This window comes from Lucilia cuprina, chromosome 5 (genome assembly GCF_022045245.1).
Source record: "Lucilia cuprina isolate Lc7/37 chromosome 5, ASM2204524v1, whole genome shotgun sequence".
Taxonomy (NCBI): domain Eukaryota; kingdom Metazoa; phylum Arthropoda; class Insecta; order Diptera; family Calliphoridae; genus Lucilia; species Lucilia cuprina.
This window is the reverse complement of record NC_060953.1, coordinates 11,480,953-11,503,245: the sequence shown is the minus strand read 5'-3', so window position 1 is coordinate 11,503,245 and position 22,293 is coordinate 11,480,953. Positions and strand designations below refer to the sequence as shown.

Sequence of the window (22,293 nt, the reverse complement as noted above, 5' to 3'; positions counted from 1 at the left end):
TACACATGCGGCTTGACAAACATACCTTTTTTATTTCAACACACACTACACAGACATTGCTAGTACAAACAGCGATTTTTTCATATTTTTGTAGACTTGCAAAGATACAGATATAAATTTTTCTTCGAAATATAAATTTTGTAAAAAATTCGTTATATAAACAATACAAACGGATTGACACAAATTCAATATGTTTGTTTAAAAATCAATTTTTTTTGTTTTTTGATCAAACAAACCGCAAGCATTTGTGCAAACACAGAACACCCTTTAAACACTACACAACAGGCTTGCACAAACGTAAAATACTCGTAAATTTGTCAAGCCGTTTGTGTAGTCTATTTAGCCCTTAAAATTATAGAAAGATTCCTAGGTTCTATAGTTAAAACAAAAAGTCGACTTTTTGCATTTTTGAAGTGAACTTTTCTACTTTAAACTTTTCGATTCTTCTTGACTTGATTCTTTTTAACGTTTTCGGTTCTTTTTTTTACTTTTTCCGTCCCAAAATAGCAGTTTTTTTTACTGTTATTTGCAAAACCGATTTTTGTGCTTTATTTTTTATACAATATAGTCGATCTTTCCAACATTTTCAATGTAATTCGGTTACTTTTTTGCTGACTTTTAACTTACTGCTGTTTTGTGTCTTTTTTTTGAAAAAAAAAAATCTCTAAATAGGGCACACAAATCTCTACTACTAAAAATACAACCCTGTGTCTAAACAAACTGCAGCCAACTTCACATATCCGTTTAGAATTTTTTCCTTCTTTTTACACGTGTCGATGCATTTCTTTCATTTTACAATCAACCAGCGACAGCAATGGTTTCTTTCAAAGAATTACAAAGTTTTAATAAAGTTTGTTACAGCTAAAATTGTAATTAACAAAAGGTAATAATAAACAAAAAATGGTTTAACATTATTAAAGTAGAAAAAGTATAGATTATAAATTGATGAATGTTCAAAAGCTGAATTATTAAAAAAATTAGTATTTATTAATTTTATTAGTAAATATAAAATTTTTCTAAACTTATTTGAGGATAGATAAGAACGGCCAACTGAGTTTTATTAAATTTATAAAAGATTTTTTTTGATTTGAAATAAATTTTTAACTGAAAACTTTCTTTTACAATTGCAGTTGAATGGATGAAATGAAGTGAAACATTTACTAAAGATGTGTTGTGGAAACACATATTGAGGTTAGTATTGTTGGTATTTAACAAGAAAATGTGCTTTTTGTGTTTCAAAGTGATGATTTATCCCAAATTCAGGGTCCCTCTTCTGAGACGAACCCAATTTATAAAAACCATGCTGTCTCTTTATTAACTGATATTTTTGTTTAAAATTTCTAAAATTTTTGAATGAATAGTATTTAAAAGGGTTTCTTCTATTTTAGTTATCATTCAAGACTATGGAGGGAATTTTCTATTTAGCTGTGTGTTCATTTTAAAGGTGAGTTTGTATTTTATATAAAGTTAACAAAAATCATAAGAAAAACCATATTTAGTTTGACTTTTTAAAAAACTTTTTAAAACTTGTTAAAAAACTGATCTTATTATATGGTTTTTCGTATGTTTCATTTAATAAGTCATTTTACATGATGATAACTTTAATCTGAATTAAAATCTATGCTGATTCCAAATTCAAATTAAACCAAAAGGATTCTGAAAATCTTATTTAATACTTTAATTAGAAAAAATACATAGAAATTATTTATTAATGGAAAATTTCTTTTTATTTTTTAGACTTGAAACATGTTGCTAATTGAAAATTGTGTTAGTAAAGCATTCAGATAACAGCCAATGGGTTTCCCTAAAAAGGTTAGTATTTATGTTGTTATATTCTTTAATATGTATTTTTCTTTTTTTGTTGATGATTTATCCTTAAATCAGGATCCCTCTTCTGAGACGAACCCATTTTAAAAAACCATGCTGTTAAAATTTTGACTGACATTTTCAATTAAAAATTTTATAGATGTTAAAAACTAAAGCAAGTTTATTAACAAAGTTTTTTATTTATATTTTTTCAGCTGGAAAACTATGTATTTCTTAAATAACTAAATTTAGACGTCTAACGTTTTAACAAAAGGTTAGTATTTATCAAAAAAAAAAACCTAATTTCTAAATCCTAGCCTGATGATATGTTTAATCTGAAAGAAATCTATGCTGATCACTCATAAAATATTAAACCAAAAGGATTCTGAAACTTTTAAACATTATCTTTTTGAATTACTTTTTTAAAATCATATTTTAAACTTTTATCCTCTTTTTAACATTACAGCTCATTACAAAAATTGTTTATATGGCCAAAGGTGCACCATTTGCTACTAGTTGTACCCTTAAAGGTGAGTTTTTGTAAATTAAATTAAAATCTATTTATTCAAGTTATTTCCATGATGTTTCATTAATAGTATAGTTCATTTGAAGAAAACCATGTAACTAATTTTTTTAACTGATTGAAATACATTACTTTTCATTTAACAACAACAGTTTTTTTAAAATAGTTTTACAAAGATTAATATTGTTTTTCATTTTGTTATTTACAGATTGATGCCTGATCAAAAATCTTTATAAATGGATGGTTTAGGCTGCCATAGCATTATGATGTGTTATTGAAGAAATAAAGAAAATATTTAAAAAAAAGTTAACAAATCTTTTATTTATGTGCAAAGATTGATGTAAAGATGAATGGATCTTCGATTTGAAGGAAAACATTCACTCAGTTCGTAATAACAGCTATTTGAATTTTAAGAGCTTTTTATTTTTAATATGGATCAACTTCCCCGAATTGATGCTTTTGAAATGTATCTCAAAAAATATCCAGATTTGTATTTAATCAAAATATACGTTTTCAACATTTTTTAAATGCGCCTTAAAATATGCTTCAATTTTGGGTTTAAATTATCAACTTTTTTGCTTATCAGACATTAACTTTAAGACACCACCACAAAAATTGGTATTGGCAACGCTGTCACGCTATTGTAGTGTTGTTTACTTTGTCCTCTAAAAACGCTGAATATTTACTAATACAAGCGATATATCGGCAAATTAGTTGCTGCAACGTCGTTTTAGTTTGACGTTGACTGTTGAAATTTGTGCGTAAAAGTGTTTTGAGTCCAGATTATAGACTTCTACAGTCCAGACTGTAGACTGTTCTTTTGTCATGACTACTTTCAACCGAAATACGGCTTAATTTTCCCGAATTGATGCTTCAAAGACAACCAAATTTACTGCATTTACATTAAAACTCAAAAAATGTTTGTCTATGTATACTTTTCATCATAATCAACATTATCAATCATTATCAACATTTTTCAAATGCGCCTTTAAATATGTTTTAAATTTTAGCTTTCATATAAACTTTTTTTGCTTTGTTCTTATAAACTCTAAAATATACCGTTACATTTTTGCCAGTTTGTTTTGCTTATCACAGACTTTAACACACCACAACAATAAGTATTGGCAACGCTAAAAGCTGTCATGCTGTTGCAGTGTTGTTAATTTTTTCCCTCCTAAAAAAACGCTACAAATTTAATAAAAATAGCTAAAACGGGCGATATATCGCCAAATTAGCTGCTGGAACGTCATTTTTGTTATTGTTTTTTTCCTTAATTGTGCGCCAAAACAAGTAATTTGTTGAAATTTGTGTGTGAAAGTTTTCCTTTTTGCAAAAGTGTTTTATTTATTTGTTAAATTTGTTTAAACAAAGTTATTTTTATTTAAAGCCTTATGTTTTTAAGAAAAGTGCATAAATATTGCTTAGAAATATTAAAAAATAATATATAATTTGTGTTTTTAATAAATCACTGCATTAGTGCAAAAGTGCTCCAATGAATTTAATTTGGAAAATTATAAAGTCCATGACATGGACTCCATGTGCTAGGAATGCAATAGTATTTAAATGTTCAACAACAAAAGCTGCATATCTAGTGTTAAACAAAAGTACCAGGACATTACAGCAAACGCAAACGCTTGGCCACCTTGTATTCTGTACACCCTGAGTATGGGTAAGTTTTTTATTACAGTTTAACTTGCCCTTTTAGTTTTAAGTTCTAATTAGAATGTATGTGCTAATACGCATAACTACAGTACTAGGTGTAATTCTAACTCCAATCACGATGGTACTGTAAAGAATCCAACTAAGTTTTATTTAAGTAAATCAGGAATAAAAGTGTCCTTAAGTTTTTTTCACAGTTTGACTTGCTCTTTTAGTTTAAGTTCTAATTGGAATGTATGTCCATATGCTATTGCGCATAACTGCATTACTAGGTGAAATTCTTACTCTAATCATGAAGGGACAGAAAAGAATTCAAAATAAATCGAAGTTGTCCAACTTTTTATAAGCCGCTACAAGCCGTGGACAATTTATGCTATTTTAGGAGCTCATTTATTGGAACTTAAATAATTACATTGAAGAATGGCAAAACATTCTTAATAAAATTATGGTCATTTTAAAGAGGACATGGTGGTATAGAGCCAGTTCCATAGTCCAGACTATATATGGACGGATCTATAGTGTAGACTATAGACTTCTATTGTGTAAACTATAAACAATATTATAGTCCACACTACAGTCTGTTCTTAAACTCCACACTATAGTGGATAGACTCTTCTGCGTTCTATAAATCGACTTTCGAACAATCGACTTTTTGTCGAAAAAAGTCGAAAAGTCGAAGTCGACTTCTATTTTGTTCCAAAAAAGTCGATAACTCGACTATCGTCTATGAAAAAAGTCGACTTTGTAAATAAAAGTCGAAAACTTGGAAAGTCAAAAAAAGTCGAAAAGTCGGAAAGAGTCGAAAAAAAGTCGAAAAAAGTCGGAAAAAGTCGAAAGAAGTAAAAAAAAAATTGGAAAAAGTCGAAAATAGTCGGAAAAAGTAGAAAATAGTCGAAATGTCGAATATAGTCGAAAGTCGGATAAAGTCGAAAAAAGTCGGAAAATGTCGAAAGAAGTCGAAAAAAATCGGATAAAGTCGAAAATTGTCGGAAAAAGTCGAAAATTCTAAAAAAGTCGAAAATTCTAAAAAAGTCGAAAATAGTCGGAAAAATTCGAAAATAGTCGAAAAAAGTCGAAATGTCGAATATAGTCGAAAGTCGGAAAAAGTCGAAGGAAATCGAAAAAAATTGGAAAAAGTCGAAAATAGTCGAAAAAAGTCGAAATGTCGAATATAGTCGAAAGTCGGAAAAAGGCGAAAAAAGTCGGAAAAAGTCGAAAGAAGTCGAAAAAAATCGGAAAAAGTTAAAAAAAGTCGGAAAAAGTCGAAAAAAGTCGGAAAAAGTCGAAAAGTCAGAAATAGTCGAAAAGTCGGAAAAAGTCGAAAAAGGTCGAAAAGTCGACTATTTATAAAATATTAAAAGTCGAAAAATCGTCTTTTAATTGAATAAAAAAGTCGAAAAATCGACTTTTAACTAAATGCAAAAAGTTGAAAAGTCGACTTTTCATAATATGCAAAAAGTCGACTTTTCGTTTCAACAATAGAATAGTATTTTTGTTCCGCTACATTTATTAGAAAATCGCCAAAGAAAAAAAAACACTAAAATTAACACCACTGCATTTCAACCCCCTGTCAACTTAGAAAAAAGGAAGAAAAAGAAAAAATAAAAATAGAAAATTATATATTTTGCTGCTGCCACAACCAACCTGCCGTAAACTTAGCCACTCCAAGAGAAAAAAGAAACTTAAATAAAAATTCCTTTTTAATAAATTAAAACTAGAAAAAAAGTAAAAAAAACGCAACAAAATGGTCATAAAATTTGATACACAAAAAACCAAACATCAACTCTTCCATTTATCCATTAGTTTGGGTGTAATATTGATCTGTATGACCTATATGCAGTATCGCAGAAATTGGACGCACCTAGGAAGTTTTTGGGATTCACTCATTATACCCATAGTCTTTACCGGCGAAATGCTTAAAGTTATACTTTGCTGCTATTATGGCCGTCACGATGATCCTTTGCTAACGCAAAAGCAAAAACAAAAAAAGGCTGCCTATTTTACGCCCAAAGATTTAGCTAGCGGTTTGCTATTGCAATTTTTGTGTACACTATTGTATGGGTTTGTGTGTATAATTTTGGGAGCGCCTGTTCTACAGAATTATGAACAAACATTTGTACTATCATTGCTGCTGACACTGCTGTCCGTCTCCCCTACGGTATTTCTGTTGGGCGGTGGCGGTGCTTTGCAGGTGTGCTTCTGTGAAAAACCCGATTTTCTAACAAAAAGTGAAGAGACTGCATTGCATTTGTTTAAGTATAATGCCATTGGTGGTATTTTGGGTGCCTGGGCTGGTTCGATTGTTTCTCCACTGGATTGGGATCGTGAGTGGCAAGCTTATCCCATACCCAATGTTGTGGGTGCCTTATTGGGCAGTGCTTTGGCTAATATATATGGCTGCTCTTGTGTTTTGTATGCTACTGGTAAAGCGTATATGAATAAAAAACGTTCTTAAAATGTTGCGTTATGAGAAGTTGTGTTTTTTATTTATCCACTTTTTTTATTAATCTAGTCACTTTATTGAAAAATTCATAAATTCTTTACATATACACCAAAGAAAAAATCTTAATAAAACAAAATTTGATGAAAAAATAATCAATAAAGTTATTTGTAATTATCATATCATGTCCAGAAAACAGACTGTTCTGTAATCTAGACTATAGATTATTCTATTGTGCAGACAATAGATTGTTTTATAGTCCAGACTATAGAGTGTTCTATAGTCCAAACTATAAGGTGATTTATAGTCCAATCTATATACTCTATAGTCTAGACTATACTGTAGAATGTTCTATAGTCCAGAGTATAGACGGTTCTATTCTATAGTCCAGACAGATTGTATTAACTATAGAATGTTCTATTGTTCAGACTATAAACTGTTCTCTTTTGTAGGCCAGACTATAGATTACTCTATAGTCCAAACTATAGACTGTTCTATTCTATAGTCCAGACTATAGACTGCTCTATTCTATAGTGCAGACTATAGACTGCTCTATTCTGTAGTTCAGACTATGGATTGTTCTATAGTTCAAACTATAGACTTTTCCGTAGTCCAAACTCTCGACTACAGACTTTCCAATAGTCCAGACTATCTAGTTCAGTTCTAATTTAGTTCTAGTTCAGTTCTGGTTCAATTCTAGTTCAGTTCAGTTCAAGTTCAGTTCTAGTTCAGTTCTAATTTAGTTCTAGTTCAGTTCTAGTTTAGTTCTAGTTCAGTTGTAGTTCAGTTGTATTTCAGTTGTATTTCAGTTGTAGTTCAGTTGTAGATTAGTTGTGGTTCGGTTGTAGTTCAGTTGTAGTTCAGTTCTAGTTCACTTCTAGTTCAGTTCTAGTTCAGTTCCAATTCAGTTCTAATTCAGTTTTAGTTCAGTTCTAGTTCAGTTCTAGTTAAGTTGTAGTTCTAGTTCAGTTCTAGTTCAATTCTAGTTCAGTTGTAGTTCAATTTTAGTTCAGTTGTAGTTCAGTTCTAGTTTAGTTCTAGTTCTAGTTCAGTTCTAGTTCTATTCTAGTTCAGTTCTAGTTCAGTTCTAGTTTAGTTCTGGTTCAGTTCTAGTTCAGAGCTTGTTCAGTTCTAGTTCAAATCTAGTTCAGTTCTAGTTCAAATCTAGTTCTGTTCTACTTCAGTTCTAGTTCAAATATAGTTCAGTTCTAGTTCAGTTCTAGACTGTTCTATTTATTCTAGTCCCGATTTATCAATAACAAACGCTAATATTTTAAATATTTATTTGCATAATTACACACAAATATTTAATGCACAAGAACAAAACTAATCAATATGGATTCCTATATTTAAGCTTTTGTTGTTACTAAAAATGTTTCATCCTCCAACAAACACCGCTGTCCCACATATGTATCATTCGGTTCCCAAAAATCATCCTCATCATCATCGAATGTTTGTAATTGTTCCGCCTTTATCTTATCATCCACTAATACTTCGTTAATTTCTTGTGATTTCTTTTGTGAAAATTCCGTAATAGTCAAGAGTTTATCCTGATCTTTATCGAGATTTTTAAATTGTTTTAATTCGCCCGTCATCGGACACGATTTCTTTTCATATAAATATTTCAATTGTACAAAATGTTGTCCATAAGCTAAACGTTGTATGGAATTTTGTACAATAGCAGCTGTCCAGCAGATGGCCAAAGTAGTGTGTGGTTCATAGGAGGCAATGGTATTATTAAACTCTTCGGTTGTTATGTTCGTATTGAAATATATAGTTTCATGATTGGCGAGAAAACTATACATTTCGGAAATTTTTGGAATGTTATGTTCTGGATGAGGTGTAGTTGTTTTCATAGGCATAACATCCATATAGGAGAGGCGTGCCTTGAGTATATCTTGTGGGGGGAAGTTAGAGGGCAGTGGTTCTGCATTAAAAGGTTTAAGAAGACGACATTGAAAACTGGCAGATTTGGTGGATTTAAGACAGCGATCTAAAGTGTAAAAAAGAAAATATATATTCGCTTAAAGAAATGTTTAAAAATATACAAAACCTACCTCCCAAAAGACCACCACTGATCTCCATTTGATTCATTACTATAAAACAAATAAACAAGAGAACAAATATTTAACGTAATTTTAACAATTCTGAAAGCTTTAACTTACAATAGAACTTTTCCTTATTCAGTTTAAATTGATCACAATACAGGGCCAACGAATTAATGTACAATTCCGACATTAAGGGATGATGCAATTTATTTTCATTGCGTACCTCGATATTAAGACCCAATTCACCAATGACCGAGTTGCTAACAACACAACTAACTTCGGTGTGTAAACTTTCGTGTATATTAAATTTCCAATTGTGACGTACTAAACGATATTTAAGACTTGAATCTGAAGAAGGTAAAGCATAATAGAACAATAAACGTAAAGTGTAATCACCCTTATCAAAGGGTGCCTGTAGCCAGGCTGTAATTGTGGTGGCTTCTTGAGCTTTGAGGGCGACATTGTCATTAGATTTGTTCTTAAGTAAACGAAAAACATGTTGTCGACGTATTTCTTTGTCTTTAACCAATTTTTCATTGTTTAAATCTTTGAGAGCTGTTAAAGAGAGAGAGAGAGAGAGATAAATATAAATTTTCATATTTTTCCAGCATTCCTCATACTTACAACTTAGTATGGACAGTGGAATATCTGCCTCTTTGTCTTGTAGAGTCAGCCATCTGGGATTGTCACAACCTAAATAGATTTCTTCTATAGGTTTTATACCCTCATTTCTTAAGGCTATAGTAACTGGCATAATCTCTCCCGCTATTAAATCAGTGGGTATATTGGAGAAGCTAACATTTAACCAGGGCACAGCTGGTATAACACGTATATTAAGTTTCTGATCAAATAATGTCTGTTTACTTTGTTTGCCTGGTGGCCTAAAGGTTTGCGTCTCAAATTGCAAAGAACCCATTAAAGTGTTGTGAGGTTCAGCTGCCGAGGCCACATTTGCCACAATACCCACTATAGTAAGACGTCCCGTTAATTTGGGCGTCAATTTGAAGTGTAATGTTTGACTGCCCTTTTCCTCAAGTTGCAAAGTTTGTAGACCACTAGTTTTTATGGCCGCCATAACAGCAGCTTTGTCTGCAAAGTTTTTTTGTTGTAAAATTTCTTATTTTTATTCGAAAATTCTTCAAACTTACTGGGATTTTCTGCAGCATTTTCAAATAGACTAACATTGGTTAACTCCTCCTCATTGTCTAGCTTTAAACGCCATAAAAGTTCTACATTATTAAGGATAATACTGCAGCGTATGGTATTTGAAATTGTTACAGCTATTTCAATAGGTTCTGCAATAAATATGAAACAAAAAATATACTTGTTCTAGATCAGTTCTAGTTCTAGTTCAGTTCTAGTTCAGTTCTAGTCCAGTTCTAGTTCAGTTCTAGTTCAGTTCTAGTTCAGTTCTAGTTCAGTTCTAGTTCAGTTCTAGTTCAGTTCTAGTTCAGTTCTAGTTCAGTTCTAGTTCAGTTCTAGTTCAGTTCTAGTTCTGTTCTAGTTCAGCTCTAGTTCAGTTCTAGTTCCGTTCTAGTTCCTTTCTAGTTCAGTTCGAGTTCGAGTTCAGTTCTAGTTCAGTTCTAGTTCAGTTCTAGTTCAGTTCTACTTCAGTTCTAGTTCAGTTCTAGTTCAGTTCTAGTTCAGTTCTAGTTCAGTTCTAGTTCTAGTTCAGTTCTAGTTCAGTTCTAGTTCAGTTCTAGTTCTAGTTCAGTTCTAGTTCAGTTCTAGTTCAGTTCTAGTTCAGTTCTAGTTCAGTTCTAGCTCAGTTCTAGCTCAGTTCTAGTTCAGTTCTAGTTCAGTTCTAGTTCGGCTCTAGTTCAGTTCTAGTTCAGTTCTAGTTCAGTTCTAGTTCAGTTCTTGTTCAGTGCTAGTTCAGTTCTAGTTCAGTTCTAGTTCAGTTCTAGTTTAGTTCTAGTTCAGTTCTAGTTCTGTTCTAGTTCTGTTCTAGTTCAGTTCTAGTTCAGTTCTTGTTCAGTGCTATTTCAGTTCTAGTTTAGTTCTAGTTCAGTTCTAGTTCAGTTCTAGTTCAGTTCTAGTTCAGTTCTAGTTCAGTTCTAGTTCAGTTCTAGTTCAGTTCTAGTTCAGTTCTAGTTCAGTTCTAGTTCAGTTCTAGTTCAGTTCTAGTTCAGTTCTAGTTCAGTTCTAGTTCAGTTCTAGTTCAGTTCTAGTTCAGTTCTAGTTCAGTTCTAGTTCAGTTCTAGTTCAGTTCTAGTTCAGTTCTAGTTCAGTTTGTATATCAAACATACCTCCTTGAACTGCTAAAGGATTATCTGTTGTAGGATTTTCTTTGGTAAATAAACTTCTAGAAGGTTTAAAAACCAAAGGCTTATTGGCAGAAGCAGTAGTAACAATCATTTCTTCGATTTTATGCCAAACAGATTCTTCATTTAAATCGGCCTGTATGAAAAAAAGAAGAATGTGGTTATAAGTTTCTTAAAATCCTTGTGAGAGCTAAACTTACATTTATATCAATATTAGAGGCTGGCACATGATTAGCATTAGCAGTAGGTACAGGTGATAGAGTAAGTACTTTTATGGAGTCTTGTACTACTTGGGGCAAAGCATGAGCCAATAAACCCAATTCAGGATGGCGTTTTATATATTCCTGTAAAAGATAAGTCGATAGAAATGAAATTATGAAAAAAAATTTTGTTGTTTCCAACATACATTTTGTGTTTGTATAAACTCTTTAAGAAAGCTCATTTGCTGTTGACCATTCTGCAGACTACCCGGTCTCAAAAGATGAGCCAACGAACGACTGGCCTCCTCTAGTTTCTTCAGCATATATGCCTGTTTGGCCATGGTATGTTGTATATTATCCTCAGCCAAACTCCAGCCTTTATGTTGAAATACTTGATAGGCTTGACTATAACAACGATAGGCATGCTTACGTTGACCAGCACGAGAATAACGATTGCCAGATAAAACAATTTGAAAGGCATAGGTGCGATGCATGGCCGGTGAAGAGGCTAGAAAACAATAGGCAGCCTGTTCCAGCAGTAAAGCAGAACGCAAATCAGATTCTTCACTAGTCATGCGTATTAATTGTTTGGCTGCCTCGCCATAATAACGAGCTGTCTTCAAGCATTCCATACTTAATAAGGTGGCGCGAGTGGCAAATTGCTGGAGTCTGCAGGTGTTTAAATAGCACACTATGGCATCCTCCATGTAGTCATAAGTTTTACGATTGGCTGTACCCAACATAAAAGCCGATAGAGCAGCCATTTCTAAAGCTCCAGCATAATACTGCCAAGCAGAATCGGCATTAAAATCTCTTTTAGCCTGATGATAGGCCTGGAAAGCCATATTATAATGGCCAAACATAAAATACAAATCACCCAATTTACGGGTCTGTAGTTCAGCCGATTCATGGGTGTAACTAAAAGTTTATATAAGTCCAATAAAGTGTATACAAATTAGAATGTTTCTTAAAACTTACATGACAGCATTTTGATTGCTAACACTGGCTCCCGGTTTGCTGGTAACAAACCAACGTTTTGTGGCACTTAATAAAGACTTACTAACTCCTTTTTTATTTGTGACCTTTAAGATAAAGTGATTGGAATCTTATTTCTTCTTTATATATGATGATTTTAACTTACTGCTTCATTTAGTATGCCCACCAAATGTTCTACATAGGGTATTAAAGCTCTGACCGCATAATCTTGTACAAAATGTCTTAAATTTTCCACATCCATAGAGTTTAGACACTGTCCATGAGGTGCATCATAGTCTCCGGTCCAAACATTGGGATTTATAGTTTGTGAAGCAATACTTTCACTGCTTATGGAAAATTTCGAATTCTAAAGGGATTTTACACAAAACTTTTTATTAAAAATCGATTTTTTGCAAAAGTAAATTAATTTTTAATTTTCATAAAGAAAATTCTGTTAGAAATTTATCTGAAAGTGTTGTTTGCGGGTAATAGGCAACGCTATCGCTCTGCTTGTGTTTGTTACAATACAATTTCTGTCTTTGAATGTAAATATTGCCGCCTAAGAATATGCAACACTTTTTCTAATCAAATTGTTGCTTTCATTACAATAAATGTAAACAAAAGAAAGCAAAAAACACTAGCCTTTTATATAAAAATAATGAATTACTTACTATGGCCTCAGTGGCATTCTCCTGCACGGGACTTAGAGGATGCATTATACCCGCAAAATCTCCTGAATCACTATTAGCCACAGCATCACTTAAAACGGACATTTGCATGGTAGGCAAACCCGTAACCGATAGATTATCCTGCGGAGTTTTATGACCACTCAATTGATCACCACCCGTGCCAGCAGAACCTAAATTATCCGAAGACTTTGGTTGTCTTCTCAAAAATGGTGCCCAGTAATCAGGCACCTCACTGGTTACATTCGAATCCAAAGAATTGATTTGTATTAGAAAACATTTAGTGTCACCAAAAGTAGACTTTAACATTTCATAACCCTGTTGAGCCCTAGACAAATCACCCTGACTGCCTTCGTGCAGTACGACATAGCTATTGAGTACATCTGATGATTGAAACCATTTGGGTAGCTTTTGGGGTGTAACACTTTGCATTTGATGAACATTTTGCGACAATTTGTGGGCGGTTTCTACAATATTGGGATCACCACTAGATAATACAATGAGACAGCTAAGTAAATGACGTGTAAATTCATGATCAGCAGGAAATTGTACTGTCAAAAAAGTTTCACGCCAATTTTCAAACCAAGGTTCCGAGGTGGGCACCTCTAAGCTGACGTCACCTTAACAATAAAATCAAAATATTGTGGTCAAAAAAATGTATGTCATTCTTAAGTTAAATATAAGTATACCCATGTGTACTACTTTGGTTTTATCATTATGGGCATTGGTCACTGATTCGTTGAGCATTTTACGTGCCAACACCGTTTGTGGTGGACGCCAGTCTACATCACAGAAATTCAAACGCAGGCCTCTAATGGAAACACTAGTGCCCGAAACATCACGAAAATGAGCTGCTTGTTAGGAACGATCATTATTATTATTTTTTATATAAGATTTTTTTATAATTTTACCATCATTTTGCAATTTAGCAAAAGGTTGCAACAATTCCACAAATGATAAATTGTTACGATGACACACCTCATCGGCATAGGGACTACTGAGTACACCTATTAAAGGGGAGAAAATATTTTGCACAATTTCTCGAGTATTATAATTTTGTCCAGTCAAGTGTATCATTTTTTTAGCCGAATAATAAGAAAAAATTTAATATAAATTTATTTTCTTCTCCCTAACAAAACACAATAAACAAAAAAAATTTGTACAACAGCAGCAAAAACAACAACTATAGCAAAACAGCTGGTAGAGTGGATAAGAGATGCCATGTAAGAAGATTATAAAAAATCGCTTAAGTTTTTAGTGGAATTTAATACACGAATTTTGCATATAAATTCAAAACTAAAATAATGAAAGTTAAATTTTTTACTGTTAAAATAATGAAAATGTTAACTTAATTGTTTATTTTCTTTGAGAATATGAAATTTTGCTTGATATTTTTATATAAATAGTTCTTGTGGCATCCCTGTTTGTTTATTTGTTTTAAACATCTGTATTGTCATTCAGTGTTAAATGTTAGCATCGCTATGCATGTTGACATTTATTTCTCTATTGGAATTTGGCGGGAAAGTTGGCAACATTTCTGGAAATGTCATTTCTCTTTTATTGTAAGAAACAGTTTTTTTTTTTTGGCAAACACTTCATTTTTATTAACAATAAAACAAAAACTCTTAAAATTGTGCAAAAAATTATAGAAAATCAACTTAAAATAATAAAAAATTCTTAGGTAAATAACAATTTAATGAAAAAGTTTAGAAAAAACCAATAATATATGCATAATTTTACAGAAATTAAGCGTTAAAATAAATTTGTACCACAAAAATAAAACATCTGCCTTTTCTATATTAATTTGCGGAAAACTAATAAAAAGCGCAAAAACCAAAACCAGTGACCACGCTAGCAATATTGTAAGTACAATCAGCATTACTGCCGCCAACTAAATAATATGGCTAAAGTACATATAACAAATGTTGTGGTGCTGGACAATCCCAGTAGTTTTTTCAATCCCTTTCAATTCGAACTAACCTTTGAGTGTATAGAAGAGTTGAAAGAGGATTTGGAATGGAAAATGATATATGTGGGCTCGGCGGAATCGGAGGAATATGATCAGGTCTTAGATACCATATACGTGGGTCCCGTGCCCGAAGGTAGACACATATTTGTATTTCAAGCGGATCCTCCAGATGTCACTAAAATTCCTGAACCGGATGCCGTCGGTGTCACCATAGTCTTGTTGACATGCTCTTATCGTGGCCAGGAGTTTGTGCGTGTGGGTTATTTTGTGAATAATGATTATGCCGATCCTGAGATGCGTGAAAATCCCCCACCCAAACCTCTATTTGATAAACTAACCCGCAATATATTGGCCACCAAGCCGAGAGTAACGCGTTTCAAAATCAATTGGGATGATGCTTCCACAAATGAATTGGCCAATGGCAATGGTCATGATGGTGAAAATATTGATGATGACATGCAATGTGCTGCTGGTGATATGAATGGCGGTGCCTCCACCTCAGCAGCTGTCGGCGGTGCCTCATCCTCTAACAGTCATAATTCTTTAGATGCGCCGGAAGCCACCATGGATGATAACAGTTTAGCTATGCCTATTGAAAATGGTGTGGCCGCTTTAAATGAAAACTCTAATTCTTTAGCCATGGAATGTTAGGTTTAATTTATATCACATAATTTCTTTAGGTTTAGCTGAAAAACCTCCCATGTTTTTAGTTTTTTATAATTCTAGTAAAAGAAACAAAACTCTCTGCAGGCTATTGATTAAGTTGGAAATGTTTTGTGTATAACTGTACTAAAAAAAACAAAAAAAGAATTCTAACTACCTATTTATTTATATAAACTCAAGCTGCTGCTTTTCTTCTGCTTAAACCAAATTAAGGTCTCAATTACAAAAGTGAATGCATCGTTTCTTTACTACTTTTTTTAAGTTATGTTTATGTCAAATTCTCTATTATTATTTTTTTATATTTATCTAATATTTAGTACGTAAATTTACTTTATTGTAAAATGTATCATCAATCATCAGAAAAATACAAAATGATTTTTGTGCAAATTGTTTAAATTATTACAAAAAGGAATGTAATTTTGTTTTGCTTGTTATGGGGTGAATAACCACGTGATCGAATGTACAGACTATATGAAACCCTTGAGTTAGTGATATAACGTTCAATTTTAAAAGATGATGTCATCTTTAAGAATTTACGGTAGAAAGTTGCAGTGGAAAGTTTTGAAAAATCTGATCATTTTGGCAAAAAAAATATGAAGGTTATATTAATTGCATATAGAACTTTTTTGACCTTGAACTGAACTAGGAATGAACTATAAATGATCTCGAAATGACAAAAGCATTAAAATCGAACTGAACTAGCATTAAACTAGAACTGAATTTGAATTTAACTAGAACTGATCTAGAAATTAATAGAACTGAACTTGATTTGTATTAAAACTGAACTAGCATTAAACTAGAACTCAACAAGAATTTAAGTAAACCTTAACTAAAACTAAACTGAACTTGAATTGAACTTGAACTGAACTTGAACTTAACTTGAACTGAACTTTAACTGAACTTGAACTGAACTTGAACTGAACTTGAACTGAACTTGAAGTGAACTTGAACTTGAAATGAACTTGAACTGAACTTGAACTTAACTTGAACTTAACTTGAACTGAACTTGAACTAAACTTGAACTAAACTAGAACTGAAACTGAACTAGAACTGAACTAGAACTTAAACTGAACTTGAACTAAACTTGAACTAAACTAGAACTGAAACTGAACTAGAACTTAAACTGAACTAGAACTAAAAAAGAACTGAACTAGAACTGATCTAGAATAGAAAGAACTGAACTAGAACGGAACTAGAACTGAACTAGAACTGAACTAGAACCAATCTAGAACTGTACTAAAACTGAACTAGAACTGAACTAAAACAGAACTAGAACTGAACTAGAACTGAAGTAGAACTGAACTAGAACTGAACATAAACTTGAACAGAACTAGAACTAAACTAGAAATGAACTAGAACTGATCTAGAATAGAAAGAACTGAACTAGAACTGAAATAGAACGGAACAAGAACTGAACTAGAACTGAACTATAACTGAACTATAACTGAACTATAACTGAACTATAACTGAACTATAACTGAACTAGAACTGAACTAGAATTGAACTAGAACTGAACTACAACTGAACTAGAACGAAACTAGAACTGAACTAGAATTAACTAGAACTGAACTAGAACTGAACTAGAACTGAACTAGAACTGAACTTGAACTGAACTAGAACTAAACTAGAACTGAACTAAAACTGAACTAGAACTGAACTAGAACTGAACTAGAACTCAACTAGAACTGAACAAGAACTGAACTAGAACTCAACTAGAACTGAACTAGAACTGAACTAGAACTGAACTAGAACTGAACTAGAACTGAACTAGAACTGAACTAGAACTGAACTAGAACTGAACTAGAACTGAACTAGAACTGAACTAGAACTGAACTAGAACTGAACTAGAACTGAACTAGAACTGAACTAGAACTGAACTAGAACTGAACTAGAACTGAACTAGAACTGAACTAGAACTGAACTAGAACTGAACAAGAACTGACCTATAACTGAACTATAACTGAACTAGAACTAAACTAGAACTGAACTAGAACTGAAATGGAACTGAACTAGAACTGATGTAGAACTGAACTAGAACTGAAATAGAACTGAACTAGAATTGAACTAGAACTGAACTAGAACTAAACTCGAACTGTTATAGAAACACCTAAAGAAAGAAAATTAATGGTTTTTATAAAAATACAATTTATTGTAAAGATTTTTTATGTACAAATTTACAAAATACACATGCATTTATAATTTGGAAAATTCTTTACAAACCAAAAAAAATCTCTTTAACTATACTCTACACTCGTAAACTACTACCTCTACCACAATATTGCCGGCAAATATCATCAGCTGTTAATTTTTTCTGTTCCTCACAATGACTTCTACGCGATTTACGTAAATGTCTTATATACTCGATAACATTATGAGTGTGTTTAAAGCATATTAGGCCCGCCGTGCCCACACTTAAATCGAAATGACGAAAACGATCAAAATTACAAGTACAACCATCGAATAGGTAGTAATTTCTTTGCTCTAAGTTTCCTTTGTCCAAACAACGAAATATGACAAAATTGCCCCAGGGTGTTAGAGTGAGTACACGATCGGCTACTTTGAAACCAGCTTGAAATAGTTTGCAAATACTTGCATAGCTGCCATTTTCCGAACCCACCACAGCCATATCGACAGGATATTTAAAGTAGCCAGGATAACGATTTGGATTGGGTCCAGAGCAATAGCGTTGTTTTTTCTTAAAGTAATCCTCATTTTCATCATCTGCCTCGGTGCCATCATCGTATTTGCGGGAGCTATCTCTAGTCTTTGGTTTTTTGGGACCACTTTTATCTTTATCTGCTTGTTTACTTTGTTCTAGCTTATCTTTTAGTTTGCTTTCGTCTGGACTTTTATCTTTACTCAGGTCCTTTTCTTGGGTGTTATTAGAATCTTTGCTCATTTCGTTTTCTTTATTACTGCCTTTAGCTGCCTCTAATCGTTGTCTTAATTCATCATCTATATTTTTACTCTTATCATCATCAGTCGCTTCAGTTCTTTGGGATTTTCTTTCACCTTCGTTAGTGGCTTTATTGGGATCTTTATCGGATTTGTTTAGATCTTCTGCAGCAGTTATATTGTTTTGATTTGTTTCAATTTTATTTTTATTGAAACTTGAAGATGTCCTATCACCATCACCTTTGCCTAGTCCGGTTTTATCTTTAGTCAAATTTGACTGAACATCTTTACCTAAAGTATCTTTAGCTTTGTCTTGATCTTTATTAGAATCTTGTGTGTCTTTGGATTGATCTTTACTTTCTCCCTTTTCGCTTTGAGTTTTGTTAAGATCTTTACCTTCTTGTCTTTGCTTTTCATCTTTACCTTCTTGTTTTCCTTTTAAATTTTTATCATCTTCCCCTTTAAGTCTGGAATCTTTAGCTTTGTTTTTATCTTTATCTTCTAAATCTTTTTCTCTTCGATCTTTATCTTTTGAATCTTTTCCTTTTTGATCTTTGTCTTTAAGGTCTTTATCTTTCTGATCCTTATCTTTAAGATCTTTATCTTTTACGTTCTTATCTTTAAGATCCTTATCTTTAAGATTTTTATCTTTAAGATCCTTATCATTAAGATCCTTATCTTTAAGATCCTTATCTTTAAGATCCTTATCTTTAAGATTCTTATCTTTAAGATCCTTATCTTTCGGATCTGTATCTTTCTGATCTTTAGCTTTAAGATCCTTACCTTTTTGTTCGTTATATTTAGCATCTTTAGCCCTAAGATCTTTATCTTTTAGTTCCTTGTCTTTAAGCTCTTTATCATCATCCTGTTGCTCTTTTGTTCTTTTTAATTTATCATCTTTAGCTTTACCATCTTTATCGGTTTCCTGCTGATCTCCTTCTTTACTCTTGCTAATCTTATCTTTATCCATACTTTTAGCTTTCTTACTCCTTTTGCCTTTACCACCACCTTCTTCTCCCGAACTTTCGTCACTATCTTCATTCTTAGACTTTTTACGCTTCTTACCACCACCTTCTCCTCCTTCGCTATCTTTAGCACCTTTACCTTTTTTGCCTTTACCAGAACCACCTTTATCCTTGCCTGCTTTGCCTTTACCACCCTTACCTTGACTTCCTTTACTAGAGCCCTTGCCTTTTTGTGATTTCTTTTTGTGGCCACCACCCTCCTCACCACTGGAGGAAGATTCTAAGCCCTCTAATTCTTCTGCTTCCCCCGCACCTCCCGCCTCCTCTTCTTCCATTATTTCTGCTTCACTGGAAGAAGTTCTCAGTTCCATTTCCACCACATCCGATCTAAGATCTTCATCTTCATAATCACTAATTTCACCCAAAGCTTTCTGGCACAAATCTTCTCCTTCCTCAAAGCAAATGTTTTCATTAATCGATACAATTTCACCATTAGCATCCAACTTAATATCTTCCATAGGTTGCGTTGTCTTAGCCTCCCGGAACTTATGTCTTTTCTGAATATTCTTCACCTTTAGCGAGTGTATGAAAAACTTACTAGTGCGATTGGAATCCAAAAGAATATTATTGAAAACATTCATGAAAACGTCAAAGGAACGAAACATTCTTAAGGTCGCACTCTTTTCCATCTCTTCATATACCTCAGATTCAGCTGTTTTGCCTAAGATTCGATGACGATAGGGATCGAGTAGATATATGAAATCATGCTTTTTCCAAACGGCATACATTTGATAATTAATTTGCACCAACAATTTCTGATCACCAGCCTCGAACGCCTTCCGTATGGCATGAGCCAATTCACTGTGTTTAAAGCCGGGCACACAACGCCAGGTACCATCATATTTATGACTTACAATTTCATTAGTGATTTTAAACTGACCCATAGAGAAATAGGTGGGAAATTCGGTAACATCTATGATGCCACTGACTCGACAATTCGCCCAACAAGCTTGGCAAAGATTAACCCCAAAGCAAATTATCTTATCCAACATTTTCAAATCCCAGGTGGCGGGATGATCGATTTTCGAGACCACTATAGCACTGACAGCTACCGCTAAAGCACTGCGATTTCTTACTAAATCTCTTCGGTTTAGAGACAAATGCAAGCCGGCCTTAAGGTAGGCATAATCATCATTAATCACTTGATATTGTGGAGTACGTTTGCCATAGTCCTGCTGCATTATAGAGCCCCCGGGTGTTACTACTTTTACCACTTTTATTTCCCTTAATGTTAAAGGTTCCGTCATTGCCAGAGAACTTAGATTTTGTATCAAATGTGTTACATTTTCCAAACAACTTAAACATATCAACATTGCCACACCTTTGTCTTTATCAGTCTGAAAATCAGTTATTCTCCGCCCACAAGCATCAAAGACAAAAAAGGCGTCTGCCGAACGCCAAAGCAAAACATAGAAAGCGCCCACTGTCAACAAACCATATTTATGTTGGCGAAAAAAACCTCGTAAAACTGGCAATAAATCTTCTAAAGTTAACTCCACACCATCACCTTTGGCTCCTGTTTCCGAAAAAGCCGAGGTATTTAGTTTAAAGGGTGCCATTAGCTCAATATGAAAAGTAAAATCTGATAATTCAAATTCCCTTAAAACTTGCACTTCATTGGGCAGATATATCTCGCTAGGAGATTCGATTTTGCTTTCTTCTTTTTGTGAATAAGAATAAAGTATAAGACCTTCTTTCATTATGTCATCTATAACCAGAGCATTCCAGGAAGTTTCCGCATTTAGATGTAAGCGGGCAAAGGCCTTGAGATAAGTAGCGTATCGCGCTTGTATAATATCGCTAGTCTTGCCTTCGGTTTTGAAATTTACATTAGAGGCAACGAGTCCAATGGGTGAACCCAAAGAGTTTTTGTTTTCATCTTTGAATTTATTGTCTGAAAATAAGAAGTAATTTAAATATGAACTAGAACTGGAATTGAACTAGAACTAACCAAGAACTGAACTAGAACTAAACTAGAACTGAACTAGAACTGAACTAGAACTGAACTAGAACTGAACTAGAACTGAACTAGAACTGAACTAGAACTGAACTAGAACTGAACTAGAACTGAACTAGAACTGAACTAGAACTGAACTAGAACTGAACTAGAACTGAACTAGAACTGAACTAGAACTGAACTAGAACTGAACTAGAACTGAACTAGAACTGAACTAGAACTGAACAAGAACTGAACTAGAACTGATCTAAAACTGATCTAGAACTGAACTAGAACTGTTGAAAATATTTATAAAAAACACTTACTCTTCTTATGACATGGATATTCCGGCATTGGATTTGTATCATGCGTTCCAAAAATGTTACAATTCTTGGTACTGCAAACTAACTGGGGCTTAAGAAGCCTTTCGGCACGGATCCTTTTAACAATAACAAATTGTAAACAAACTAAAAACTCTATAAAGCAAACAGATCCTTACCTTACATAAGGTTCTGAAGAACATTGGGGCACACAAACGTCACAGCTATTTGGAGGACAACAACCACATTCCGGATCACGATTCATTTTCCGGTTTAAAAACCTTAAATTTGGAATATATTTTATTTATTTAACTAAAAAATGATTATAGTTTATTAATTATACGGGATTTTTCTATTATTTTATTAATATTTTTAATTTATTTCAATAATTTTTCTTTTTATTAAAATTAAAAATCTTTTTAAAATAAATATATATATTTTTTTGTGAATTTTGACAATTTTTGAATGGATTGTTTTTAAAAATTTTGAGACAAAGTTTCGTTATGTTTTCTTTCAATTTAGTTTAACAAGTGGTTTTAAGAGAAATAAAATAAAATAATTAGGAAATTGTCGAATTAATTTCTTGTACTAATTGTAATTTATTACTATTTCTGAAACGTTTTGAAACATTTTTAAAACAGAACTAGAACAGAACTAGAATAGAACTAAAACTAGAACAAGAAAAGAACTAGAACAGAACTAGAACAGAACTAGAACAGAACTAGAACAGAACTAGAACAGAACTAGAACAGAACTAGAAAAGAAATAGAACAGATCTAGAACAGAATTAGAACAGAACTAGAACAGAACTAGAACAGAACTAGAAAAGAACTAGAACAGAACTAGAACAGAACTAGAACAGAACTAGAACAGAACTAGAACAG

General features: G+C 32.8%; 4 protein-coding genes, 1 long non-coding RNA gene and 2 other non-coding genes across 7 annotated transcripts; 5 read left to right on the top strand and 2 right to left on the bottom strand.

Moving 5' to 3' along the window:
* The first annotated feature begins 727 nt into the window (after positions 1–727).
* On the top strand, positions 728–2,658 carry LOC111676642. Its single transcript, XR_002762537.2, has 7 exons — positions 728–883; positions 1,131–1,191; positions 1,389–1,444; positions 1,738–1,812; positions 2,022–2,080; positions 2,273–2,336; positions 2,538–2,658. It is a non-coding gene; the product is annotated as an uncharacterized LOC111676642 (long non-coding RNA).
* LOC111676654 lies at positions 1,584–1,663 on the top strand. Its single transcript, XR_002762538.1, has one exon. It is a non-coding gene; the product is annotated as a small nucleolar RNA Me28S-Cm3227 (small nucleolar RNA).
* Positions 2,121–2,200, top strand: LOC111676656. Its single transcript, XR_002762539.1, has one exon. It is a non-coding gene; the product is annotated as a small nucleolar RNA Me28S-Cm3227 (small nucleolar RNA).
* A 2,924-nt stretch (positions 2,659–5,582) lies between the features above and the next one.
* On the top strand, positions 5,583–6,461 carry LOC111676630 (uncharacterized protein C1450.15). The gene has a single exon (XM_023437592.2). It carries the CDS (start codon positions 5,733–5,735, stop codon positions 6,441–6,443), a length of 711 nt encoding a protein of 236 aa, XP_023293360.1. The 5' UTR covers positions 5,583–5,732; the 3' UTR covers positions 6,444–6,461.
* Positions 6,462–7,694: 1,233 nt separating this feature from the next.
* Positions 7,695–13,791, bottom strand: LOC111676605 (trafficking protein particle complex subunit 8). Its single transcript, XM_023437564.2, has 13 exons — positions 13,513–13,791; positions 13,291–13,452; positions 12,587–13,221; positions 12,082–12,282; positions 11,919–12,022; positions 11,147–11,858; positions 10,941–11,084; positions 10,726–10,876; positions 9,625–9,771; positions 9,101–9,565; positions 8,594–9,031; positions 8,486–8,524; positions 7,695–8,421 (listed from the first exon to the last, which is right to left on the bottom strand). Exons 1-13 carry the CDS (start codon positions 13,676–13,678, stop codon positions 7,778–7,780), a joined length of 4,008 nt encoding a protein of 1,335 aa, XP_023293332.2. The 5' UTR covers positions 13,679–13,791; the 3' UTR covers positions 7,695–7,777.
* A 340-nt stretch (positions 13,792–14,131) lies between these two features.
* LOC111676626 (histone chaperone asf1) lies at positions 14,132–15,645 on the top strand. Its single transcript, XM_023437589.2, has 2 exons — positions 14,132–14,282; positions 14,344–15,645. The coding sequence occupies exon 2, from the start codon at positions 14,502–14,504 to the stop codon at positions 15,219–15,221; it is 720 nt and encodes a 239-aa protein (XP_023293357.2). The 5' UTR covers positions 14,132–14,282; positions 14,344–14,501; the 3' UTR covers positions 15,222–15,645.
* Positions 15,646–17,361: 1,716 nt separating this feature from the next.
* On the bottom strand, positions 17,362–21,798 carry LOC111676647. The gene is made up of 3 exons (XM_023437613.2): positions 21,589–21,798; positions 21,416–21,528; positions 17,362–21,047 (listed from the first exon to the last, which is right to left on the bottom strand). The coding sequence occupies exons 1-3, from the start codon at positions 21,672–21,674 to the stop codon at positions 17,479–17,481; spliced, it is 3,768 nt and encodes a 1,255-aa protein (XP_023293381.2). The 5' UTR covers positions 21,675–21,798; the 3' UTR covers positions 17,362–17,478.
* Between the last annotated feature and the right edge of the window lie 495 nt (positions 21,799–22,293).

Excerpts from the sequence above, each read along its gene's own strand:
- LOC111676630 (XM_023437592.2), top strand. The coding sequence starts at position 5,733 with ATGGTCATAAAATTTGATACACAAAAAACCAAACATCAACTCTTCCAT.
- LOC111676626 (XM_023437589.2), top strand. The coding sequence starts at position 14,502 with ATGGCTAAAGTACATATAACAAATGTTGTGGTGCTGGACAATCCCAGT.
- LOC111676605 (XM_023437564.2), bottom strand. The coding sequence starts at position 13,678 with ATGATACACTTGACTGGACAAAATTATAATACTCGAGAAATTGTGCAA. Across the intron at positions 10,877-10,940 it reads CCTCTAATATTGATATAAAT|GCCGATTTAAATGAAGAATC; the intron begins GTAAGTTTAGCT and ends TTTTTCATACAG. Across the intron at positions 9,772-10,725 it reads TCCTTTAGCAGTTCAAGGAG|AACCTATTGAAATAGCTGTA; the intron begins GTATGTTTGATA and ends TATTTATTGCAG.
- LOC111676647 (XM_023437613.2), bottom strand. The coding sequence starts at position 21,674 with ATGAATCGTGATCCGGAATGTGGTTGTTGTCCTCCAAATAGCTGTGAC. Across the intron at positions 21,529-21,588 it reads TCTTCAGAACCTTATGTAAG|GATCCGTGCCGAAAGGCTTC; the intron begins GTAAGGATCTGT and ends TATTGTTAAAAG. Across the intron at positions 21,048-21,415 it reads ATATCCATGTCATAAGAAGA|ACAATAAATTCAAAGATGAA; the intron begins GTAAGTGTTTTT and ends TCTTATTTTCAG.